The sequence below is a fragment of the Tyto alba genome, unplaced genomic scaffold (assembly GCF_018691265.1).
Source record: "Tyto alba isolate M040663 unplaced genomic scaffold, T.alba_DEE_v4.0 Super-Scaffold_18, whole genome shotgun sequence".
Taxonomy (NCBI): domain Eukaryota; kingdom Metazoa; phylum Chordata; class Aves; order Strigiformes; family Tytonidae; genus Tyto; species Tyto alba.
Window position 1 is genome coordinate 29,736,799 of NW_024881280.1, and position 25,376 is coordinate 29,762,174.

The 25,376-nt window shown below is 41.2% G+C and overlaps 1 protein-coding gene across 12 annotated transcripts in view; it reads right to left on the reverse strand.

Annotated features, from left to right (window-relative positions):
* The window catches only part of FOXN3 (forkhead box N3), a 215,088-nt gene that overhangs the window by 16,907 nt on the left and 172,805 nt on the right, over positions 1–25,376 (reverse strand). For 8 of the 12 annotated variants that reach the window (XM_042790642.1, XM_042790639.1, XM_042790641.1 and 5 more), the window contains exons 5-6: positions 12,047–12,112; positions 823–931 (exon numbers count right to left, since the gene is read on the reverse strand). In XM_042790642.1, coding sequence (XP_042646576.1) covers positions 823–931; positions 12,047–12,112 — 175 coding nt within the window. The remainder of the gene's footprint in view (positions 1–822; positions 932–12,046; positions 12,113–25,376) is intronic. The other 4 variants (XM_042790649.1, XM_042790648.1, XM_042790647.1 and 1 more) reach the window with 2 other exon arrangements.

Below are 25,376 nucleotides of genomic sequence, written 5' to 3' on the forward strand. Positions count from 1 at the left end.
GGGTCAGCGCTAATTATGAAACCCCACTCAGAATACCCAGCAGCCTGATCTGAAATGGCTTTTGCAGATACTGACAGTTCTGAGAGAGAAGGGCACTGGCAGCACACTTGACCAAATTAATCTCTGTTGTGACTGACTGAAAATGGAGCTATACCTGAGGCAAATTGTTCTTCCACCAATAAACCATCAGGGCTTTAAGTAAAGCAAACCACTGAACCACAGTTCTTACTGCCATCACTAGATGTCTCTTACTGCCCTGCTTTCTGAAAAAGTTGAGTATCTTCAAACAGCATTTTACCCTTGAATGTTTTGGTATAACCTTGAAAAAGAAACTGTAGTGAAAGAAACTGCCTCACAAAGACCTATGTTAATAACAAAATGACAGCTATATGTTTAGATATCTTTCACAATTTGCTTTAATATTATTGATACTCTCCTCACTGGTATTTAATTCAGGAAAAGGTCTTTAGGAAAGGGGAGGGAGAGAGGAAAGGAAGGGAGAGAGGGAGAAAGGGAGGGAGGAGCCGGAGAAAGCAGTAGAAAACCAGGTTACTATAGGAGGTTCTCACCATAAACTGCTTGCAATTTGCTAGTGAAAATAAAACTGTTTTGCAAACCAGTGTGCAACAAGACAGATATGCCACAACTATCTTGCAAAGAATGATAACCCAAGAATTTTAGGTGGCAGAGTTTTATTCATTTAGAACCTCATAAGTATTAGCAAGTGGCAAATTATCTATTGACCAGAGCTTACATGCACTTTTACATTCTCTTCAAAATACTGATTTATTTCATAAAGATTCGTCAATGAGACACACTTACCTTACTGCAACAGCCATGCCCCCTATAGGGTTGATTGGCAATGGCCTGGCTCCAGGAAATATTCCTCTACTCAGAACTCGAGCTCCATTTTGTATCACTCCCGGAGGAACTGAAAAAAAACAAACAAACAAACAAACATTTTTTCTTTTTAAAGGGAAAGTTAGAAGGATGTAGGAGCAAAATGTAGAACTTAAGCTTTTCAATTAATTGAGAAAACGTTCGAGAGGCTCGTGTAGTACACTGCTTACCTTGAACATCTCAGCCTCATCTCTTGTGAGTGTCATGCTATTTCCAATGCTATTTTCATGGCAAAAAAATTAACAGCAACCAATGATAGCATAGCTTGTGGAAGCCACTGACCTGACCTAGTTGCTGCAGATCATTCCTTGGAATCGCTTTTGTTTTGTAATCACCGTTCTGCTGGGAATGCATGTGCTTTGAGTCAAAACCAGCTATGAGCACAGATGTAACTATTTTGTCTACAGTAAGAAACAATGACCCTTCCCAGATAAACAGAATATAAGCACTTCACTGCAAGAACACAGGTCATAGCTTTTTATCATCCCAGCTTCCTTTCTGAGCAGCAACCTCTTGGCCTCTGTCTCCTGCACAATAAAACATTAACTACAAACGTGGATTTACCAGGAAGGGAAGGAGAAGAGGCTAAAAAGGCGTCAGCTCCATACCACTAATTATCCCCTCTCTCCCGCCGCCGCTGACTTCTGCCACCCAAGCTGACAGCAGCCATGGGCCTCCAGGGCCCGGCCGGGCCGCACCGAGCCCGCCACAGCCCAGAGATTGCACCGGGGCCTGTAACTCGGCTGGCTGTCAGGAACCGCAGCTCTGGCCAACGAGGTTTTAACCTACAGCCAGCCCGGCAGCGGAGGGAGCAGCAGAGGAAGCACCGCCGAGGCACCACCAAAGGAAGAGTCTGTCCTCAGCAGGTCCCGAGGGCTGCGGGACTGCCGAGCACCGCTCGTAGCCCGGGCGCTTGCCAGGGACTCGCGCGTAATGTCATTTGCTTGCACAGGTATTGTGTCCCTTCAGGTTGGGACAGTAACCTCCAACAGCCTCAACCCGAAATTGCTTTTTTTTAACGTCCACAGCTAGCCAGTTCACTCGCTTTTTCTTTACTGTAAGTCATCAGTCATACCGTAACTTCCCCTGATGGGGAATGTTGAAAAAGAGAATGATGATCATTACTCCAGATGTATTATTTTTAAACACACCGATATTATATAAATACTTCTAAGATAAACACAAACCGTATCACTTTATATACACCTACAGAATTTTATTTTTAAACAAATTACAGGGAGACTAGAAAAATCATTCAGCCTAAGAATCAACACATAACACTACATGCCCAATTTCAAATGCTTACACCTGAAAATACTAGTGTATTCTGAGGCAGAGAAATATGGGCTCAGAAGTACATTATTTCTAAGCTGCTTCATTTCAACTTCCTATCAACACCAAGACAGATCCACACCTCCCTTTCTGCTATCCCGATGCTCACCTTGCTTCACTCCAGACCACACAGATTAGTTCTGGGAAAATAATCTTCTTTCTCCTGCTGGTGAGGGCACCTCACCCCCCATATCAAATCCTGTCACTGCATTATACCCACCTTTGCTTTTGAGCACCTCTGAAGAATAGGTCATTTCTATTTAGGTGCTCAAGTATAGCCTCAAATGGCTAAAATTACAGAACCTACTTTATAACAACTAGGGTCAGCTTTCAATGACCAAAATAATTTAAAAATTGCTTTTTGCTATTTATACTTCACTACTTTGTGCACTTTTTCCTCCAGCACTATATTATGAGAAATTGATGAAATCTGTTTCACTCAGGGGACGCTATCAGGCTTTCAGTGCTCTGATGTTTGAATTTGTAGATACTGTAGAGGAATGTTACCTTACTAAAAATTCAAAAATCTTGATTTCTTATTATATTTGTTTTAACAGCATGACCTTAAGATGGCCAAAATACCAGTGTCATGAAAGAAAGGCAATCTGTCAAGGATATAGCTAACGTAAAAAGCACAGATAACAGGTAAATTCAAAGCAACAGATAAACCTGCTAAATATCAAGAGATCGATAAAAGACACCATTCCCAATGGACACGGGTTTTCCAACAGGCTTTCAAAGAGGGACAGATTTTGTACTGCACTACACAGTACAGTTTCGCTACATTTACAAAGTCGCATTAAAATAAATGAACCAGGAGTTTTGACCAAGAAGGGTCTAGGAATTTTCTCTTTACTCTGACACAAACCATAAAGTTTTACACTGAAAGGAAACATTTATGCATACACACAGAGCCACGTATCACTTAGCTATAGATGTTGTCTAAATACAGACACATGTAAAACTTCAAAGCAAACACACTGAGAGTTCTACTGCAAAAAGATAGCAACAGGCTCCTTGATGCTCAAACTCTTCTTTCCATGGTTCTGCCTTACTGACAACTCCCATTGCTTCTCTAAAAAATCGTTTTCCCTAAACCATCACTTCTGTAAAAATATTGCCCTGGGCTTTCCTTCTTCTCTGAGTTTCCTTTTTTCCTGCACTCCTATATATATATAAAATACACTGCCAAGTCTTATAGCTTAAACTTGCTATATACTGATGTCCCCATTTGAAACCATCCTCCATCTTCCTCGACCCTTTGCAGATTTGTAAGTCGTGGTGTGCTGTTCCGGAACACTCTCTTTAAAAGCTTCACATTTACAAACACACACACACACTCTCACTCTCTCTCTCCACATCTTCCCTTCAGGAATTAACAACTGTTTTGTTTGTTGTTTGTTTGTTTTTTTTTTTTTTTTTTTTAAAAAAAAGTACGAGTTTCCTGTCCTCTGAAAATATCACCAAAGAGACAACTTGGTACCTACTCCTGCCTATGAAATTCTCTTCGGTTATGTGTGGTCTGTTCAGCACACCACCAGCCACTGAAAGGCTTCAACAGGACTATTCATGCCAGAAGAGGCCTTAACTACAACTCTGTGACTCTAACTTTTCTCTGAAGTATACCACAGCTCGGTATATTGAAATCACCACTCAGAATTCAGTAACTACTTCAGCTTGCAACAGCAGCGTTATTGCTGCTGATTTTTATTTTTGTTTCCCAAAACTCTGTTAGTTACAATGCAGCAATGCCACCAAATCACCAGTTAAGTTAGGCAGACAGACAAACAGAAAGGTTCTATGCAAGGGTTCAATCAGCTGAAGGAGGTCACTGGATCATGCATTATATCCTTTCAGTAAACAACTGGAACCACAAAGAAAAACAAACCACCACAACGTGCTGGAAAATATATTTCTGTAGCATTCTAAACCTAAAATGAAAAGCAGGATCAAAATAATTCAATGGTGGAAGGTATTAATTTCTGGTTATCCATATAACCAGTGTGCCACTGTAAGACTATCTCTATTGCTCATGCATCTCTACTTATAGCATTTAAAACACCAACTCTCATCCTTCCCAAAATGACAGTAATTTATTTTTTTAAAAATCTATGTATATAAACTGCTAATACATTGTCCCTGGTACGCAGGCACTTTCCCTTTGTGCAGGCTGCATGAAGATGACTAGTTATTATCCAAGGAATTATTTCCACATGGTGGTACTTCTGAAGGGTTGTGGATTATTTACTGGAAAATACGCAGTGCTTTTATTCCAAAGATATATTTATGCCTTATGAGCTTTAATTACGTTTCAAAACCATACTTTGAGGTGAGGTATTTATAGTTTAGATTGAAGATTCAAGGTGTGGAGGTAAGATAATTTACTCTAAGCCATATCATCAAACAGTGCCAGTCTGGACTAACACCTTACAGTCCAGAGTCCTCTTTTCTAATGCTTCTTTAACCAACAGTACAAGCAGGTTACTTGGTTCCCAATTCCTAGCCAGAAGTGTGAAATGTAATTTACACCTTCCCTGTGCAAGTGCCTAGGGACATTTATATCTGAGAAACTCAGCTCAAGAAAACAATGCAAAAAGATCTCTGTGCATCTCTTTGATAAAGGCTTCCTCTTTCACATAATGTTCCCAGTGAAATGCAAAGAGTCTGAAACACCAAAACCATTATTCACCTTTCAGCTTTCATCACTGCTGTGTTTTCAATGAGGCACTGGATCTCATTCTGCTCTCAGGAAGCTTAAACCCAGGAAAAACTTCCACTGGAGTAGAGTTAAACCATGTACAGAGAATCTGCCTCTAATCTGTTGCATACACAGGGACATGATTTTGGGATCTTATGTTGCTCTGGTGGAATTCCACAACCTGATTAGGATTTGCGGACATTTCAAGTCTCCACTGGCTAACTGCAGAGAGAAGCAACACATCCTACATCAAAAATCAAGACTGCGTCTCTGAAATTCTCCAAGGGGGAAGATAAGCTGTCTTTTGTAGCAAACTTTCACATTACAGTTTAACAGACAATAAAGTAATGCCATGTAGGAGAACATACCTGAATCCACCAAAACACTACATTCAGATAATATTAAAAAGATCCAACAGAAGCCATCAAAAATCTAATGTTTTACAGCCCGTACTCAGCCTCCGAAGGTGGAAAGTAAGTAGAATCACTCCACAGCCAGTGCACGACTGTTTTAATTCAGAGCATGGTCTTGCGTGTGCATTAGCTGAGTGGAATATCCCAAGCTATGGACTCCTTTCATCACGTCCTTCAGCAGACTGGATCCAGAATCTCTTGCAAGCGTGCATGCGGGTGACGCAACCTTGCCCCGTCCAGCTGAGCTAACAACCACATTCAAGACCTTCGCAACCATCAAAACCATGTTAGACTGGGTCCTTCCCTGAAGATCTGATTGTCTAACACACAATATATCAATTTCGCAAAATTGAAATGGAGAAGGAGAAAATACTCAATGGATAGACTCATCAGACACACTGACACCCCAACAGTTCACTAAATAAGGAAACCAACTTCTTGGTTAAATGTTGACATGTGGAAGTTAAATGAAGTATCAGCGCTGAGAGTGTCTTGTAAATCAAGGAAATTGAAAAGAAAGAGATAGCAAACATGTTCTTTATGTCATGTGGGAACAAGCATACACTTCATTAAACTGTCTAGCTCAGGTAGCCAATATTTAGACTAGTGAGGAAAACTGAATAGTATTTACTGAAAACGAACTTTAAAAAAGTAGAGTATTAGAGTACGAAGGTATCCTGTAGGGACAGACTGGTTCCCTGCCTCTTCTGTCATCATGTGGCAAATGCATTTATCTCAGGGCTCTCTTCCCTGACCCATCTCTTGTAGCACAGAAGGAATCATTACAGACAAGAGATACTGAGTTTCTGCTAATATCTGTCAGCTTCAGCTTTTTTTTCTGCCAATCTCTTTTCCAGGACAGTGTTTACCAGAATACTTTATCTCAAGCTACAAGAACTGAAAATAGGAAATTGCTAATAATGTATAATTGATGGGACATCAGAAGCTGCCAAAAGTAAATGTTATCTGCCAAATATGTTACTTGATTCACTTCAACTGTCTCATCCCAGGCATAAATTTGATGCCATCTGCCTAACTTCTTCTATCTTACTGCTCAATGACAATTTTACAGATCTTAAATTCCATAGTCTGTGGTCCTAACAAACTGCAAATCAAGGATGCATCCAACAAGCCATTTACTCTAAACAAGAATTTGAGGCGGAGGGAGAAAAGTGTATCTTGATAATCCTATCACACTCATATGTTGTTTAAGGACATTTAATAAAAATAATAAAATCTCCTGAGTTATTTTTTGTATAAGTAGAAAAACAAACCTAGTAATTCTTCATTTCAGTGATGCTGGAACTGCTCAACAACAAACTGAACCATGCTGCTAAATCAAAATACAAGGAGTAAGGAGAAAGAAGAAGAAAGTATTTCACAAAATTAAGTTTTCTTTCCAATTCTGTTTTCTCACCTTACTGACTTAATATTCAAACAATGAAGTAAAAAAAAAACCAAAAACAAAAACAAAAACCAAACAAAAAACCCCCTCCTTTTTAATAGAAGTTGAGGATGTCGTTCCCCCCAAAATCCCAGCAACTGGAATGGAAAGTTTCAACCTTATGAAAATGTCTTTTCCCAATTTCCACTTTGATACAGAACTGTCAGCAAAAACAGCTCTATGAAACATTTTACTGTCAATGATTTATCATTTTCTGATACGAAAAGTTAGGCTGGAAGCTGTCTAATAAGTTATAAGCGACTTGTTCACAAGCAGTATAAACAGAACATTACAGTTACCAAGTTTCATATAACATAAAAATGTCCCTAGAAAACAGTATGTTCTATTTGATCCTATTTGGAGGATTTCTGTCTGTTATCAAGGCAATTTTATATCAATTCTTTTTTGTCTTGATTCCTCTAAATGTATCTTCCACATATACAATCCACTTGCACTAGCTTAAAAAGCAAATTTCATTGGGGTACAATCTTAAAAGTATAGAGATACAGTCTTAGTAGATCTCTTTAGGCAATTATTTATCCTCCCACCAAATTAAAAATACATGTATCTATTCCGGGTTTTACATACTTTGAGACAAAGATTAACAAAGACTTTCAAACCAGACGTTGATCTCACCCCTGGAAAGCCATCTTTTTAAGGAGCACCCAGCAAAACTCCATGCTCTCATCTTCCCAAACATCCCTATCACAGCGCTTCAGCCTCCTGTAAGGAACCACCCACAAAACCAGTGTTGCAAAGTCTCCTGCAGGCCACCACTTTCCAGCTGACCTGGGTGAACAGCTGTGAGCGGTACTAAAACCAGAAGATGGATGTTCAGAGCCCTGAGGACCCTCAGTTTCCTGGTTTCTACCCAAACCCTTTCTGCAAGCGCTGTTTGTAGCTGTTTGCAGTATTAAACTTCAGCTTGAGCAATGTACTTACATTTGTGTGCAATTCCCAAATCATATACCAACGGGCAAAGGACTACTCATGAATTCAAAGCTATGTGTAATATTGCCGAGTCAGGAGCTTCTTGAATTAAATCAAGACCTCCAGTATAATCACTTTGCAGCATTGTTTCACTAGCAGTAGCAGCAACACACTACACACACTCCCTGCTTCCCGGTCCTTCCTGAAGAGCGAGTAATTCCACGTTCAGAATGGCCTCACCAATGGCTACTTAAAATGCTTACAGTGACTTGAATCTCAGGAAGTCCAAATTCACTGCAAAACCACCAAAACCGATCTCCATTTTATTGATGGCAAAAGACAGTGGTTTGGCAAGACTAAACAACGTGCCCAGGACACCACACGCTCCAGCTGGGAATGCTACACTGGAGTGACAGCTGGTGACACACACCTCCAAAACGCTGGTAAGAACCGAAGTACTGAAAAATCTTAACAATTGTACAAAACTAACCCATGGGCTTTATCGAGTTAGTAGCCATGACTTCTAAATTGAGATTCACCATTTGTTCACCTTCTCCTTTTGCTCTGTTCTTCCTGTGAATTAGACTCCCATCAGGGAAAACAGGCCCAGAATCTGGACACAACTTGCCCAGGATGGCCCATCCAGTACCCAGTTCCCTGCAGGTCAAAATATATTTTCCAATGCAGCTCATGAATTTTGGAATTAATATTCATGTACTGGCTACTAATAAAATCCAGAATATTGGTAACCTGGGATAGCTGCTATTGAAGAAAGCAGGTGTTTCAGTTGCTATTTCTTTTTAAACAATCAGACCATACAAAACATGATGAAATACAAGGATTTCCATAAACTGAAGCAAAAAAAGTATTAGAACTCTATTTCTACATGCCCTCTCTTAATATATCACAGTATCTTTCATGCTTTATTTTGATGTCAGCTGAATTGTATGCTTCAGTAGAGTTTTGCACAGAGCTGGCTACTTTGAACTTCTGCCTTTATAGTTACTATCTAGAAATATTTCGTCTGTGAAAATACTGCTAAGTGTTAATATTTTAGAAATCGATTTCTGATGTCAACATCACAACTATAATTTCATTATTTCCAGCCTTTAGTGACAATGCGAACAATCAATTTCATAAGTCTATAAAGTAAAATCCCCACAAACACAAAATAATCCTAGTAACAGTGTTTTACCCTTTTATTCTGCCATATTTTTTTTTGCATGAAAGCTAAAGCACGATGCGATTGGGGTAAATGTTAAGCAATGTTTGTGCCAGCTCAGACACCATTTCAAGATTTCATATAAAAGCGAAACCTGATTTAAAATTCATGTGTGGTTGTTAGTAGTGTTTCACATATGAGTATGGAATTTTAAATGGTCATTTAAAACCTTAAAGCTAATTAATCAATCTGCTACAAAGAAGTTCTAGTTTACTCTGGATTTTCTAAAGCCACTGAAATGGGATTCCTGTCTGACAGACTATATTAAAAGAATAAATTTTAATAAGACTTTGAATGAAGGCTGTTGCTAACTTCATGCTAAAGATGTTTTTAGCATCCACATCGCCTAGACGAGCATGGATTTTTATCCTGCTGGAAAGATAGCTTTTAACCCAAGAAGGTGCCTTCAAAGTCAAAAGCCAACATACGTAACCATCCACACAAACATGAATCCAGACTCTGCCACAATCTGCTCTGGAGGTATCCACGTTTCACAATGATGGTTAAACGTCTTTAGGATGGGCAAAGGCCTTGATGGACCAGACTTTTAAACTTTCTGTCTTCTCAAGTTGTTGTACCATGAAGTGACACCCCGGTTCTGCCTCCACCTGACCACCTTGATTGTTGAAGTTCTGGCACGCCTGGAGTCAGACTCTCAGACCAAAAGGGTATTTTCAGTCAGGTTATTAACACCTTTGGCCAAGCTGTAAACTACGTCTCTCCCTCTTCAAATCACTTCCAGGCAAGCTTGTCTTCAGAAGATGGGGCATTTTGCAGCCCTGATGGCTTGACTTGACACCACAGTCTAATACGACAAACAGAACTCTAAATCTTCAGGGGATCAAACAGTACCAGCATGCTTACTGCCCTGATCATTCACAGCTTGATTTACAGACCACTGTAGTCACTGACAGAGCAGAGAATGAACTGTGAGCTTCCAGATGATGCTCTGCATTGTGATGAAATTTTCATAGCCCAATTGCCTTATATTTGAAAACTAATTTTCAATGTCATTTTCATGCAATTGTTTCTTAATGTGCAGTAGTAATTAATTTGCTCTGAGATGCCTAATGTTTTCCTAAAATGGTAGATAAGTGAGACCCAACTGCAATTCATAGGACAGGCTGATTTACTTCCTCAGGTATTCATTCACGTACACACAAAAATACTTCTCTGAAATTTAGAGGACCTCTGAGGTTATGATAAAAACTTCTGCCCTTTCCTCCTGGCACCAGCCAATTCTACCCAACGTTTGGAAGGATTCATGAACTTCTGAGCAGACCCTGCATTTCAGTTTAAAAGCACAGAGGAAGGCCTCATTACTTGTGGATGTCAAGGAGGGAGCAAAATGAATGAGGAGCCACCTTTCTGCTTTCATCTCCCTCTCACTTTTGGTGTCATGACACAACAGTCCACTGGGAAGGTGACATGGGGGGAGAGATATGCCAAACTCATAGAAGTCTAGAATTTCCTTCCTCAGAGCGACCTCTACGAAGTAAAATAGCAGTAAGTCATTTGCCACCCTGCAAACTATGATCTCGATGAAATGACAGGCCCCAGGTCTCCAAATGACTTCCATGCTAATGCCTGTATTGCTGGGAAACATGCACATGGGATAAAAATCTGCAGTGCCTACTGTGGATCTCCTCCCTTTCTTGCTTGAAATCTTCCGCTCTCCAGTTCCTCTGGAAGCTCAGCTTATTCTGTGTTTTCCCCATCCTTTCCCACACACACACTGCTTGACGTCTCTTTCCCACTCTCACACTTTTCCCCCTGCGCTATCATTCTACACCAACTTATTTTCCCCTTTTCTCTCCCCCACAGATCTGACTTCTTTAAATTTCTGATTCTTTGATGATGTCTCATTTTATTCTTCCCACTAAGCCCAATGATAACCTCCTCGCCCCGATAAAATCTTTCCTTTTCCCTACCTACACAGAGCTGGGATCCCTCGCCCTTTTACCGCGCACAATCCCCGAGGGCTGTTTAGGAGAGGAGGACAAGGACCACTCTTCTTTATTCGGAGAACGGCTAGTTTCTTGGTACATTGCGCTCTCCCTCGAGAGGAGCTTCTCAAGAGGCATTTCTCTGGCAGGGTCACAAAGCAGGCTGACAATAGCTTTCCTGGCTGCACAGGAAATGCTTTGATGGTAATTGACTCTCTTCCCCAGGCAGAGTACCAAAGTGCGAATCAAGGCTTCCCCTGGAATTTGGATTTGGTTGCCCGAGCTAGAACAATAGCAGGGATGCTAGACAGGCTTGATAATGGCTTCTATTTTAACTTCTGCCTTTCTTTTTTAGAGCTGCCTGTCACTTGGCATTACTACCATGCTTGCTGACCAGCGATATGTTTGTTTTCTTGTACTCCCTGCTTTTGTGCAGCTGTATTCCTCTCTGGATTCCTCTAACAGCTTCCCTGCAAGCAGTGCGGGGCAGGATGATTCCTGCACTACTTGCACAGCCCAGTACGTGGGGGTCAAGGCCCTTTCGGTGCTCTGATAATACACAGCATCAAAACCTCAGGCCTGGTCACGGAACAAGGAGGACAATACTGGCAGGAAACGAGACCTTTCCTTGCTTCCCAGAGCCTGCCTACCGCCTTGCACCAGACAGAGCAAAAAAGCAAAACGGGCAGGATGTGTGCAAGGAAGGAGTTGAAACAGTGCCCGAGTGAATGGGAAGTATCCAGATGGCTGTGGTAACTCACACGATGGGAGTCAAATCAAAACAAAACGAAAACAAAACCATATGCCATGTACCCTTCGCTCTCTTGCTCTCTTTCTCTTCCTGCCTTTCTCCTGGCTGTTGCCCCAGGTCTTTCTATCAGTATGGATAATAGTATGTTACTCAATTATGTGTATGTCATGAATAACAATAACCCCTCTTTTACATTAGAGATCGTGGATTACTATTATTCATGTAACAAAGAATGTAATATGAACCACAAAATTATACTCATATAAGGGTCAAGGAAATGTAAGGGTCTACAGGGGAAGTTATATTTCTTCATTAAATCCTTCTTTTTATCTGGTACGCTGCATACTTATAAAAGAGAATATTAACTTTACATGTCTATGTTGCTATATGCTATAGAAATATCTACTCACAACCTGCTTGTATCTCAGGGGGAGTATTCAAAAGCATCATGGCAGTGGCAGCATCAATGTCAGGATCTGGAAAAATCAACCAATAAATACATTATTTACAACTGGGCTAATCTCCTTGCCCCCTTTGCTAAACTATAGGTTCAACCAAATCTCTGCAGTGTAAAGGTATGAGTTTATTATTCAGAGGGCTCGCTGATCACACATTGAATTTACCCCCAAACTTGCACGTGACTCCATTGCTACTACTAAGTAGAGCACAGCGATGAATGTCACCAAACCATACTCGTGTGTGCATGATACCTTTGCTGTTAGCCTCATGAATTCGCTGTTTAATTCTATGGAGAGTATTTAGATTTCATTACAAAGGATCTGTGAGAGCAGGTGCAACATCACAATTTGGAAGCAACACACAGAGATGAGCTGACAGCAGAGTGGGAGAGCTAAGGAACACCTACACCTGAGCAAGTACAGAAGATGACACTCGGTCATTTCAATTTGTTGATAAGGATTTCAGCGATGTTTGAGAAAGTGTTGGAAGCCAAACTGCTACAATTAAAGAAAAAAAAAAAAAAACCACCCTAGCATTTCACCGAAGCACCAACTTATTTGCATCCTCATCCACTGTCACTTTAATATAAGCAAAAACCATCGGCTGGCTGCTGTTATTCTTAAATTGGTTTCTGAATCCATCACGAACAGTCAGTTGACAGATGGTAAGTTATAGAGACAGAACAAAATATGATCCTTTTATAACTATATTCACTTGCTTCACACACAGCAGCTCGGCTGCTATGGAAATGCAGGTAGCTATGACAACAGTAAACAACCCCACAACGGCCACTGAATAAGCTGAAAAGAACATCTGCCCCAGCCAAGCATCCCAGCTGCCCTGGGGCGCAACTTGCTAATCGTGCAGTGATGCCGTGTGACAGAGAAAGCCGCCCATGCCATGTCCAAATAAATGAAGTGTGCAATTGAAGCAGACATAAAAACGCACACCCTGGCCGACTGCTGCCTCTCTGCTGTTAAACTGAATGACTAATGAGTATGCGTTTGTTGTTTGGGTTTTTTTGGTTTTTTTTGTTTTTTTTTTTTTTTTTAGCTTGCCAGTATTTATACTAAATTACATACCAAAAAATTCAATTTACTACTAATAGCTTCATGGCACTTTATTTTGGCTATTATGTCAGAAAATTACTTTTCACTGTTAAAAATAGATGTATATTGTACCTTTATATATTTCAAATCTATTTCCAGTAATGTGATGTGGTATAAAGCCCTGCAATTTATTAACAATACAAATGATGTAGAGAGTATTTCAATATCTGCTTAAGCAAAATAGAAATTCACTTGACCAGTTAAGGAAAATAAAAAAAAAAAAAAAGGCTTTTTTTTTATTAGTTTAAGTATGTACTACTTTTCTGTGAATAGTTAGAAACATACTTCTAAAGGCTACTCTACTATTTAATTGCTGAAACAGTAAACAGTGCAACAGTGTAGCAGGTGTAAAACTAAAGTTGAAGCAGACTAAATGAGTACAAAAGGTGGTCACATACTGGAAAGCAGGTGCCTGTCTGTCTCCTGGACAGGTGAGCATATCCTTTTCCAAAAGTCACCAGCAGACTATTGAGAAAAGCAGCTTTACCAACTTATGTTCATCTTCAGGTCTGAAGAGACACCACCAGCAGTATTTCTGCTGCAAGTTATCTATGCTGAAAGTGCCATTTCCAAACAGCTTCCCTCCCAAACACCCGCCATGTGGCAGGGCTGGGCCCACACAGCAGCCAACTCAACTTCAGTCAAACTGGAGAGGGATAAGCCAGCTAACATTAAAGAGCAAGACAAAAAGCAAAGGAGCCTGAGAAATAAAGCCAAACCAATCCAGAATTCTCCCATCTCTTTCGTACCATAAAACCAGAAGATTGTTAGAAGTTGAATTAACTGTTTCATAATTCATACAGCCAACTTCAGCAGTTGTTTATCAACTGTTCCTAAATTTTGTTTTCTTGTTTTACTTTAAATAAGGTCCCACCACTGGGTAACGCTGCAGCATAATATCAATTTTGCTGTTGAAAGAATAAAAAGACACAACCAGAAAAAAACACGTTTCCTGCTGACTTTGGGTTTTGCTTGTGCAACAAACTGTGCTTCGAGATAAAATTGATGCAAGCAGTTTATCTTGGCAGGTGCATTCTTAGCCTTCAGACCACTAATGCTACCACCACATTTCTGTAATGACTTCACGACACTAACACGAGCTGTTTACAACACACGACTGCATCTACAACAGCTGTTTTCCAAAGCACAACCATGGTTCAAGCCCATGCACACCTGCTGTGGTGTTTAGCTGTGTTTCTATTGGTATATTCTTGCAGAAACCAGACAGCTACTCCATAATGCCATGGTAGAGGTAAGAGGGCTTGGAGACATGCACGCAGGGTGGTGTCAGCAGGATCCAGGACAACGTGCTTTGGGTTGTCCTTCTGCAGAGAGAAAAGAAACACGTGGGACTGGGTGCACAAGAAGACAAGGGCCGAGGACCAGCAGTCAGAGGCCACACAAAGAGGTGCAGAAGCAATGTCCAAGGGCAAGGCTGAAAGGCCGGTTCATTCCTGTGCAGCATTTAAGCTCACAATTTGGAGGCTGTCTCCTCAGAAGGATGTCAAGAAGAAGAGCCAAGAAGTGCTCATGAGGAGTAGCACTGAAGGCAGACGCACGAAGGGCTGGCATCTCCTGCTTAAGAGTCCTGGTACCCACCAGTGCCCCCATGCCCATGGCCCTTTCCCCATAGCTGGTGTCTTTTTGAAGTCTTCCACGTGGATCCTCCCAATTCCACCTGTAAGGGACGACCTTGCGTGGCAGCCCAACCAGCCTGGTAACTGGATCCTTTCCCTTCTACCTGCCTGTCTGCGTTGGTGAAGCTGTGGATTTCGTAACTGAGATTCCTGCTCTACCTGAAGTCTGTGATCAACACAAAGGCTCCTGAAGTTATTAACAGTGGGTGGTTAGTGAAAAATGATTGCAGGAACATCTTTCCCTAGGAAACCAGGCTAAAAATAACTACATACAAAGTTTCAGAATTTAGAAAATTAAGTATTTAAATGAATGCATTCTGGTTTCTTTTTGCTAATTAAAGTGGTGAGTTGACTGCATACATAAACTCTTTGTTCATTTTTTGCTAGTGGAAAGTAGAAGATGCCCAACTTTCCCAGTGAAGGAGGGAAGTAAGGAACAACAAAGAAAAGGAAGGGCTGTGGGTGTTGTTCAAAGAAGGAAGAATACATCAAAGTCTCAAACAGGCAACACCGGAGTGACAAAAAAAAATAGTTACAGAAACTGCCAGAGCCACATCTCTCCCAAACAGATAACTGCTGTCTATACACCCAGTGCTTCCTGATACAATCTGAAGTTTCAGTGCTTGGTCCCTCATCCACCAAGTGTCCTCCACAGGCTATCAGGAAGGACCTGGAAGAAACCTTAAGCACTTACACGAACTCCTAAGGCATGAAAGCATACATCCCAACGCAGTTCAAAGCCAACAAGGGGCAGGAACTCCACCACAGCTGCAGTACCTGCCCTTGCAGCGGGAGCCCACTGTTATTTTTGCCAGCACTGTCTTCAAAGACAAAGCTTCTTTCGATGAAGATGATACCAATGAAGGATAAGTCACAAGCCTCACAGCAGGTCTGTTTGCTGCATTTTAGATTCAAGCCCCTACTCGGCAAGGTGTTCGAAGGTGAACACCACATTGGTAAACAGCACGGAGCTCTTTCACCGAGGAACTAACCTACAATTCATCCCTCTGTGGAATTATGATCCAGTGCATATTGTCAAGATGCACTTTGAGCCAAACCTCACTCTGCACATGACGTGTATAGATCAAAATCTGTCCTGCACAGACATGTGAAGTGGAGAAATAGTAGGCATGAAATATTCTGGCATGAGATTACATACAAACATTCAGCAATGCAGAGGATAGCCCTTAGGTAGCAGACTGCTCATTCTAGAATTGACAAAAAATAATTAAAAACAAACAGGTACCTAAGCAAGCCGGATGTAACAGCTGTCCTTTTATTATGTTTATTATGTTAACTCTGATCAAAGTTAATTTCATAGAGGAAGTGTTTCATAATAATTCGTACTGTTTTGATATTTTTATTTAAAACTTTGATCTGATTTCACCGAATGCTTCAAATTCATCCCCTTCCAACTAAATTGTAATAAAAATTAGGGTAACACAGTCCCTTTTGATTTTGCTAAAGGGTATTTATTTTTATAGCCATACTATAAGGTTTTAAAGAAAATAGCAGTTGAAGCAGTTCAAAGCAGCCATGGCCTGAATTTTCCAGCACAGATGCCTAGAGAGAGGCACTTAAGATGCATATTTAGGTACTACTAAAATGTTACTGCCAAGTGACGTAAAAAATATAGTTAGTAAATAAACTGCACCATCTGTACACTACAACCATTGCCATGTTATCTCATCAGGAAGGAATTTATAAGATCGTCTTTTAATTTCAAGTTACTACATCTAAAATAGAACTATTTTTGTAAAGAATTCAATTTCACCATTCAGTATGCTAGTTTTCGGCCCCTTTTACTTCTGCCCCAGCATCCTCCACTGCTTTTTTCCATTTAAACACTCTACTCTAGCTGGAATGCATAGAACTTACTGCCACTGTACTGAGAAGAAACTAGTCCAGTTTATTCCTTTTCTACAAAATCAGCCTTTTTACTCCCTTTCTCAGTTCCTAGCACAGCCCATTCCTACACATTTTTTGTGATTTGATTCTTTCATATTTTCGATTTTCGGCAGCAGGAAAATGTTGCAAAAGCAACACTCTGTCTTCCACCTTTTACCTTCGGCTTATTAAACTGCAACAGAGCAAATAGCAGCTTGCCCCTATTTAACTTGTCTGTTAATAGATGTGCCTTCTCCCATCTCACATTGTGATGGTTAACCTTCGTATGAGTCAGGTTAGGTCAAAGACATAGAGAATAATTAATAGAGTGAAGGCTTTTTTTTCCCCTTGTTTTTTATTTGTTTGTTTTGTTTTCTATTTTTTAATGTATTTTTCCTGATGACAGAATAAGAACATAGCTGTTAAAATAAAACTGCAATGTGCAAGATAGAAAAAAATACCTGAAGAGAACTGTAAGTACTGTAACTCTGTGAAACTCCTTGGTGTAGGATGCCACCGTGTCCACTTCTGAAATATTTAAATAAGGTTGAGAAGAGCTCTTAAAATAAACCAAATACTTGTGGAAGCATATGGCAAACCGATAGGATTCAGAACCAAGATCTTGGGAAGAAACAAGAAATTATATTCATACCTCAACAACAGTGAATGGAAGACCAAGAATGAGAATTCTGGAAGCTGTATAATAGAGGCCAGGAGGAAGCAATTTCACTAGCAATACAAAACTGGTTTGGCAGTCACAGTGGTTCTCCCACTCCTTTAAAAGGATCTACTATGAGACACAGAAGAAGAAAGGTATGGATCTAAGCGGACCGATAATTTTTCCTGTTTTTTAAGTTAATTTCCGGCACTGCCACGTAAGCTACAGCACAAATTATTCTGAGAGGTCTAATTTTAAAAAATACAGAACATTTGTAACAAAAACCTTCTTCCTGCTCCTCTATTTCATTCCATTTGTATTGTCATGAAGCTACACATACAGTTTCTATTCCCTCACAATACTATTTTATCAGCTGAAAAACTGTATAAACAGTTGCAACATATATTATTGTTAAAAATATTAGCTTTAATAAAAAGAACAGTAGGAGAAAAAGTTACAGAAGGTCTTGCACATGCACAAACTCAGAGGTTCATCTATCATGTGGAAAGCTGTATGAAATCAAAACATATCATCCTAACTTTTCATCTCAGTAGTAAAGATTAAGATCAATTAACTGTTAAAAGACTCACAACACTGACACATATTTTACCAGTGCAAGATAAAAATCTTTTAAGCGACAGCTGACTAAAGAGATGAGATATACACCTTATACATAAAAATGGCATATAATAATATATTCTCTGCTTAAAAACAGGGTGGAGATCTTTGCTTTGGTTTTGTTCCTTTATTTTTAAATTTTTTTTTTTCATTTTGGTGTACATTACTGGCAAGCTTAATTTTCAGTGCTGAAGTATGCGAAAATAAAATTTACCCATTACAAAGGCAACAGTAAAGTCTTTTTTGACTCCATCCAGCATGTGCAGCTTGTGTTACTGAACAGAAAACATCACCTGGAGAAAGCACTAGCCAGGGAGCCTAGCACAGAAGAGAGAAACAACTTGCTGTTCCATCATGTACTTACCTAATTTGTGATCAGGAATTTCAACCATCTTCTTAACTGATTGCTGCAGCCTCAGCTTCTACAGTGGAAGATGGGATTATGAGGGCTGTAACTCCTTGAAGTCTTAGAGGTTGCACATTTTTTTTTTTTGACCAAAGGATACACATACACACAAACACACGTGCTCTTCGTCCCCAGTTATGCCGATGTGTGTTATCTCTAACTGGGACATCAGGATCATTTATTGCTCAAACCTTCATAATGTCCCTGCTGCTAACAATAGTTTTTTCTTCCAGCAAAGTGGGAGGATGACTGGCAGGAGGAAGCCCTTTACAAAACTCTGACCATTTGAGACCACGTAAACAGTACTTTATTGTTCCATACAAGTGTTTGTTGCAAGCACTCACTTCCTTCTCCTGCTATTTCACTCATACGTTCGTGTCCATCAGACCTGAAGAACGGAGTATGTCTTTCAGTCCAGCAAGCACAGGACACCTTGACTGGAAACGAACCAACGCATCTCACGTAGCCCAAGGGACCCTTGGGGAAATGTTTACAGTCCTCTCCCCCACCGCCTCAGCCACCAGTTCTGAAGGAAAAGGTGACTTTGGGATATTTTCACTGTAAGATGAGTCTTCAGGAAAGCTTCACCTAAACATCCCAACTACTGGGACCACCATGGCACAACCCACAGCGTGAACATGGCAAGAGAAGACTTGGGGAGGTGAACATAAATTCCACACTGTTTTCAGGACCCAGAAAGCAAAGGGGAAAACATCAAACAAACATGAATACAACGAGAAAGGCATTTCAGTGATTTGAATGAAAAAAATGCTACTAATGATGAGAAAAGGGGTCAGGCACACGACACTGCCAGTGAAAAGGACTAACTAGGGAGCCAAACGCAGTCTAAAACAAAAACAAGAGCAGAGAAGGTGAACGAAAAACCCAGCAGCTAAAATAGCTGTGTGCTAATAACTCAGGCAGACTGACATAATAGAAGAGGAACTCAAGGCACTAGTGTTATTATAGGAAAATTCACAAACATGGTGAAACTGCAATTATTATTGAAACAGGTGTCAAAAGGTCTGTGCTTTTCGAGAAAAAGAAATAAGGGTTTTATATGGTAGGATACCATCATGCAATAATGAAACAGCAGACTTTGGAAAAAGAAGAAAACAGAAAATGTTTGGAAATGCTGTTGAAAATGGTCATAGATGCCTTCTGAGGGAGAGACACTGGGTCTGCTTTTGACTTCTTGCACCAAATAAGGGTCTGGATAGAGCTCTGCATCATTAAAGAAATGGGTATTATGTCAACACAGGAGACTAACTTCACAGTACAGACTGGAGAAGAAACGCTATTAACCATAGTAAGGCCAGTTGTTCCTGGATGTGACAGCTGACAAGTTTCTTTATCCATGTTGTTGAGCGAACAAGAACAGATTCTTCTCTGCTCTATCTTAAGTAATGAGGTTGACTTTGGAACAGAGGATCACGAAGTGATTCAGTTTAGATTAAAGTGGGAAAGATAACAGCAAGCCTAACTTTATTTAAGATCTATAATTTCTAAAGAGCAAGTTTTGATGAACTAAATGGTTCCTGTGGTACCTCTAAGAAATAGACTGGACTGAGGAACTCTAGACTTCAGCCTGGGGGAGGCTGCAGATTCTGCAAGTCACTGCATGAAGAGCTTGGTCCAACCTATATCCTGAGAAAAGTAGGAAAGATTAATGATTTGAAAAAAAGAACCAAGGGGCTAAAAAACCAAGCTGGACAACTGAACTGGCACAGAAACTGACTTTAGGAGAGAAAACAGAGAGCTTGGCTTGCCCAGATAAGCAAAACCAAGGCAGAAAAGAAGTAAGACTCTATCAATACAATGAGGTGCCCATGGGATGCAGAGAGGAAAAGCAAGGAAGAACTAGAAAGATGAAAGACAGTTTCAGCAAAGCAACACTGGCTGAAGGCAGACTGGTAACTAGAACGTTTCTAGACAACAGAGCAATGGTATTTTGGGGAAACTCTTCTAACAGGAGCTAGAAAAGGAAAAAGCTTCAATGTGAGTTTTCAGAAGTATTTACACAGTGTTGCTGCTCAGAATGTGAAGCAGGGAAATGGACTTGCCAGAAACTGCCTTCCAAACTGTGCTTCTCTAGGGCAGGTAAACCCTCTGCAAGACTCTGTGACAGAGCGGGGAACGAGCACAAATACACAGCCAGGAAGAAACTACTGGAAGCCTGTTTGCATAGAGGCTAATTTACATAAACCTGCAGAATCACCGGGATATGTCTGACACAACAGGACCAGACCTTGCACCACTGCACGGCAAAGCCAACCTGCAAAAGCTTATGGGCAGCGCTACGGACACACAGGACCCATGACTATCAGCTTCCAGCACGGGATGTGCCCTGAGCTGCTGGACTCAGGCAGGATGCCTACAGCTCGGCGGCTGTCGGCAGGCGGAGGAGAGCAGCGCAGAGCTGGAGCCCCACACCCGACAGTCAGTGCTGTGCGGCGCGGGGATGTGAGCCCACAGAGTCACACGCAGCCGGCCCCGGCTCTGTGACAGCAGCCTGAAGCATGTGAGCAGGACTCCTGGTATAATGACCAGGAGCTGGCCAGAGGCCACTCCAGGAGCACTTGAACCATGGCACTACGAAAGAAAGCCAGTGAGACGCGGCTTGCAAGTGGTCTCACCTCTCCCATTGCACGCCCATGCCTGCAGATAAACTTCTGTTCAGATTCTTGCCTTCTCTCTTCTGCTCTCCTCTGCAGCACAGCGGAGCAGGTCCAGGCAGGAAGGTGCAGAGAGGTGCCAGCAGGCAGAGAGCCTCATACGTGGGAGACCGGGAAAACCAGAGGGCAAGGACGGTGGCCCACAGCTTAGGGAGGTCTGTGCACAGGGGCTTCTCCGTGAACCTAAGAAAAGCTGGGAAAATAGGCTGCAAGCCCAACAGTTCCCACTCTGGTGTATGCTGTGCAATTCTGGGTTTCAAGGCGTAAATGTAGGCAGGACAGCTAGAATGGCCACCAGAAGTATGCTAAAAACTCCCAGTATAAATATGACCAACTAGCAGGGACCCAGACAGGCAGGCATGCAGTCTGCTGGGGCTCAAGTCCATACCACGCAGCCAGCCCAGGCTTGCTCACCAGTTATAGATTAGGTGTTTTTTCCCCAGGAGGGACAGTGGATAAACGGAGGTGTGTTAGTACTAATTCTTGAGTAAAGTCACATTTGGGAGAACAGACCACTTCTTGCTTGTAAAATTATGTCCAAGACAGGCAGGCATACTATAAATAAAGAAAAATCAAAGTCTGGACCATTTACTTCCCTTCTTCCTAACTGATCTCAGTCTTAACAATCACTAGGGTGAATCAATCAATAAACAAATAAATCAAATTATTAGTTTTGAAGACCCATTATGAAACACATCAGAAAGCCCTGCCGGGGCAATTGTTTCTTCCTTGCCAATCTTTTGCAAGTGTATGCCCACTGAAGACCAAGAGGACTAGACACAAATTTACTCAAACAAAGGGAAGCAGACTAAAGCCTATTTACCATCAGAGCACTTGACAATCATTATTTTGCATTGCTGTGAGCCAGCCCCAGCCTGTACATGGAGACACTAAAGCCTCGCCCGGGTCTGTGGATGACGGCTGAGCACTCTCCAAAGGGAGTGATGCTCAACATGGCTGAAACAAACTGCTCTTCTGCTTCCCAGGAGGAAATCAATGAAGGAAGACAGCCCGCAGCAGCACTGCCATCATCTGACAAAACTAGTTCCACTCTTCCTCCAACACTACTTCTAAACTTCTTTAATTTTCAAATAAAGAAAATAACAGAGCAGGATTCTAGTGTTTAGCGCCTTCTGACTTTTTTTTTTTTCTGGAGAGCTTCCCAAGTGGGCTGAGGGAGTAGATGCAGGCCAGTGGTAAGGCAGTGAAGGAAGTAATGTTATTTTTGAAGGATTATTACCATGAAATATGAAAACAAAGAAAGCCTTTGAAGATCATGACATTCCCACTGCAGACGTCTACATGATAACCGACAGTAGCAGAATTACTTTCTAATTACAACAATCAATATTCTGAGACTATATTGGCCTTTTTTAGTGAAAGCTCCTGCTGAAAGCAACACAGTGAACTTAAGCTGCCTGAACACTGAAGACACTTTAGGAGTGAAATTAGTCAGCCTTAGGTTGGGGCTTTAACTTAGCTTCAATAGCATACATAGTAATAGGATTTATTTAAAACAACTGCAACAGCTTATTTAGACTAAATATTACATCCTAGTTATCAGGGTTTTTTTGTATCTTCCTTCAAGTCTTCATAGAAGAGATTTTATAGAAGATATGTTGCAAACCTGAAAAAAACCTATCAAACTTGCTTTCGCTTACATTTTTCTTTAATTCAGTTGCATATGCATCTCAGATCTTCCACTAAACACTTTGCTAATGCAAAGATTTAGTACCATCTGCGCTATATCGTAGCAAACGTGTAAGTTAAATATTGGCTTCGCTGAAATTTTTTACTTAAACATTTCAAAAACAGAGGAAATATGAAATGCCATGAACTGAAATGTGGCAAGAGAGTCTCTAGAGAGTGAGCACTAAGGAAAGACTTTGTAGCTGTCACATTTACAGGTCCCTTGGATGCTTCTAATGTGCCAAACTGTTATCATGTAGTTTCTTTCTATCCAAAATGGTATTATCTGTTAAATTTTAATTAAAAATGAAGGAGAGACACAGGATTCTACTTCTGCCTATCTCTGATTTGCTATGAATGATCCTGTTCAAACTCCCTGGACTCTGAATTACCACTAGCTGAGAGGCAAGGTTATCAAAGGAGTAAGGAATGGGCAGAATACAACCAGAATTCCTTTGCAAACTCTTTCGGATCCTCAGCTGAAAGGTGTAAAGTGTATTTACTTCACAAAACAGGTAAGATAAGAGGTGCTCACCCTGTTCTCTTTATGCAGTGAACCGGGACTCAAACTGGCCACATGCACAGGCTGCGCCTAAAAGAAGGTGCTGGACATTTGGGGAAAAAAAAAAAAAAAAAAGAAATGGAGCTTTATCCAGATAGTATTGAGAGCTGTGGCTGTAATCCAGGAAAGCACTTACATGTGTATACAAGCCAGAGAATGAGTAGTGCCCATGGAAGAGGATCAGAGTACCAGCATCCTGCAGGGCTCAGCCCCTGACTGGAACAGCTGGGCAGCTTAACTATAGCTCAGTACAGTTTTGGAAAAAAATCAGTGCTTTCATTAACAAGAATCGCAAGCGTGTTTTGCACCATCCTCATGGGCATACAGCAAGGCTGGAGAGGAAACCACCTTTTAAATGGTGCTAGATCATGTTTCCCCTGCAGCTCCCCAACGTAGCTCCCCATCCCAGGCGGCCATGTCCCTGCTGGGGAGGAACGGCCGTCGCTCCAGCCAAGTGGGCAGCACGACAAAAGCTGCCACAAAGAAAGAGAGGGCTTGCTTTTAGGAAGTATGAAGTCTTTTTGACAACTGTATTTACAACCAAATAGAAAAAATGCTCCACGTTTCTTTTTGCATTCCAAAATTTCAACAAACTCTAGTGAGAGCTCGCTGATTGATTTTAAGCACGCGTTTCTGTAATCCTTGTCCGTGCAGCACTCGGGCATCTCTCTGGCCTTTTAGAGAGTTCTGCTTCATGGACGTAGAGCAAACAGTTCATGCTAACTCTGCCAGCTCAAATTCAATTTACTAGCATGATCTGTGCGTCAGATCTGTGTGTCTGTGAGAGCAAAGCACCGGCTGTCTGGGGAAACAAATCTCAATAATGTTTGCTAATCAGATCGATTACAACAAAACAAAACAGAGGGAACACATTCATCTCACCCCTCTCCCCACCTCTGCCTCTCTGCGCACTGATCGGTAACGATCGCCTTCCCTCTCATGGGCAAGCCAAACCGGCAGCTGCCCACCACCGCACAGACGCCCTCCCGACTCATCTCACCACCATCACGGCCAGAAGATGACGAGTTCCTAAGCACCCCAGTATCTGCTGAAGATTCCCCTCCCCACTCAGAACCTCCCTGCTTCTCTTCTTCCTTTCTCCAGCAGGGGGTAGAAAAATCTCAAAGTATGTAAGGGTGGCAGATCTCCAGAAAAGCAAATGCAAGAAGAAAAAAGCTCCTATTTATTTTTTCATTTTAATGCCATCGTTTATAGGCAAAGAGCTGTCTTGCACGCAGTCAGGAATAGAACTGAAAACTTTATAGGGATCCTTGCCCCACCCCCAGCACTGACCTGATGCCCCAATTTAGAAACAATTATTCATAAATCTGGTGCAACATTTCATCCGGTGCAACAAACATGCTAACGGCCTGTATTAGTGTCTTTGTACAGCCTTTGTTATAAAAGCCACAAATACTCTTCCACTGGAAACACACCAGTGGAAACATTTCTATTTTATGCAAAATTGTCAGTGAAATTCCAGTAAAGTTAGAGACCTGGTACTTACAGCACTCCTTAGCACAGAAAACTAATTGCTAGACTGTACAGTGAAAATACAGTTATGGAAAACAGTGTAAAGCCTTAAAATGGTTGGAAATAAGTCGTATCACTCATTTCAGAAGAGACTAACAGTGGTAATTGTGCCTGATTAAAAATCAACATTGCTAGACTTGGATGTTGGCTGGTAAGGGTCTGGAATTCATAAACCACCAATCTCTTAATGTTGGAAAAGCACTGAGCTACATTCACTTTACCAGGGATGAATGTAAGCATTCCTTTTAGTTTCAAGGCAAAGTATCTGGAAACATGCTTGAGGTTGGTTTTCACGTCATTACTGGGTATTTTAAGACAAGTATGAAGATGTATTTGCAATGTTACAAAAAGCTGATTTAGAAACTTAGTTTTAGAAGTGGGAAAACTTCCTTTTCTACTCCTCTCCTGTGAGCCAGCAACATCAAATCTGATCTGGCCCTCAATCATGATAATGCAGCACAGCTTGCTTAGGCTTTTTACTGATGGGACTGCTTTGAGATTGCTAGA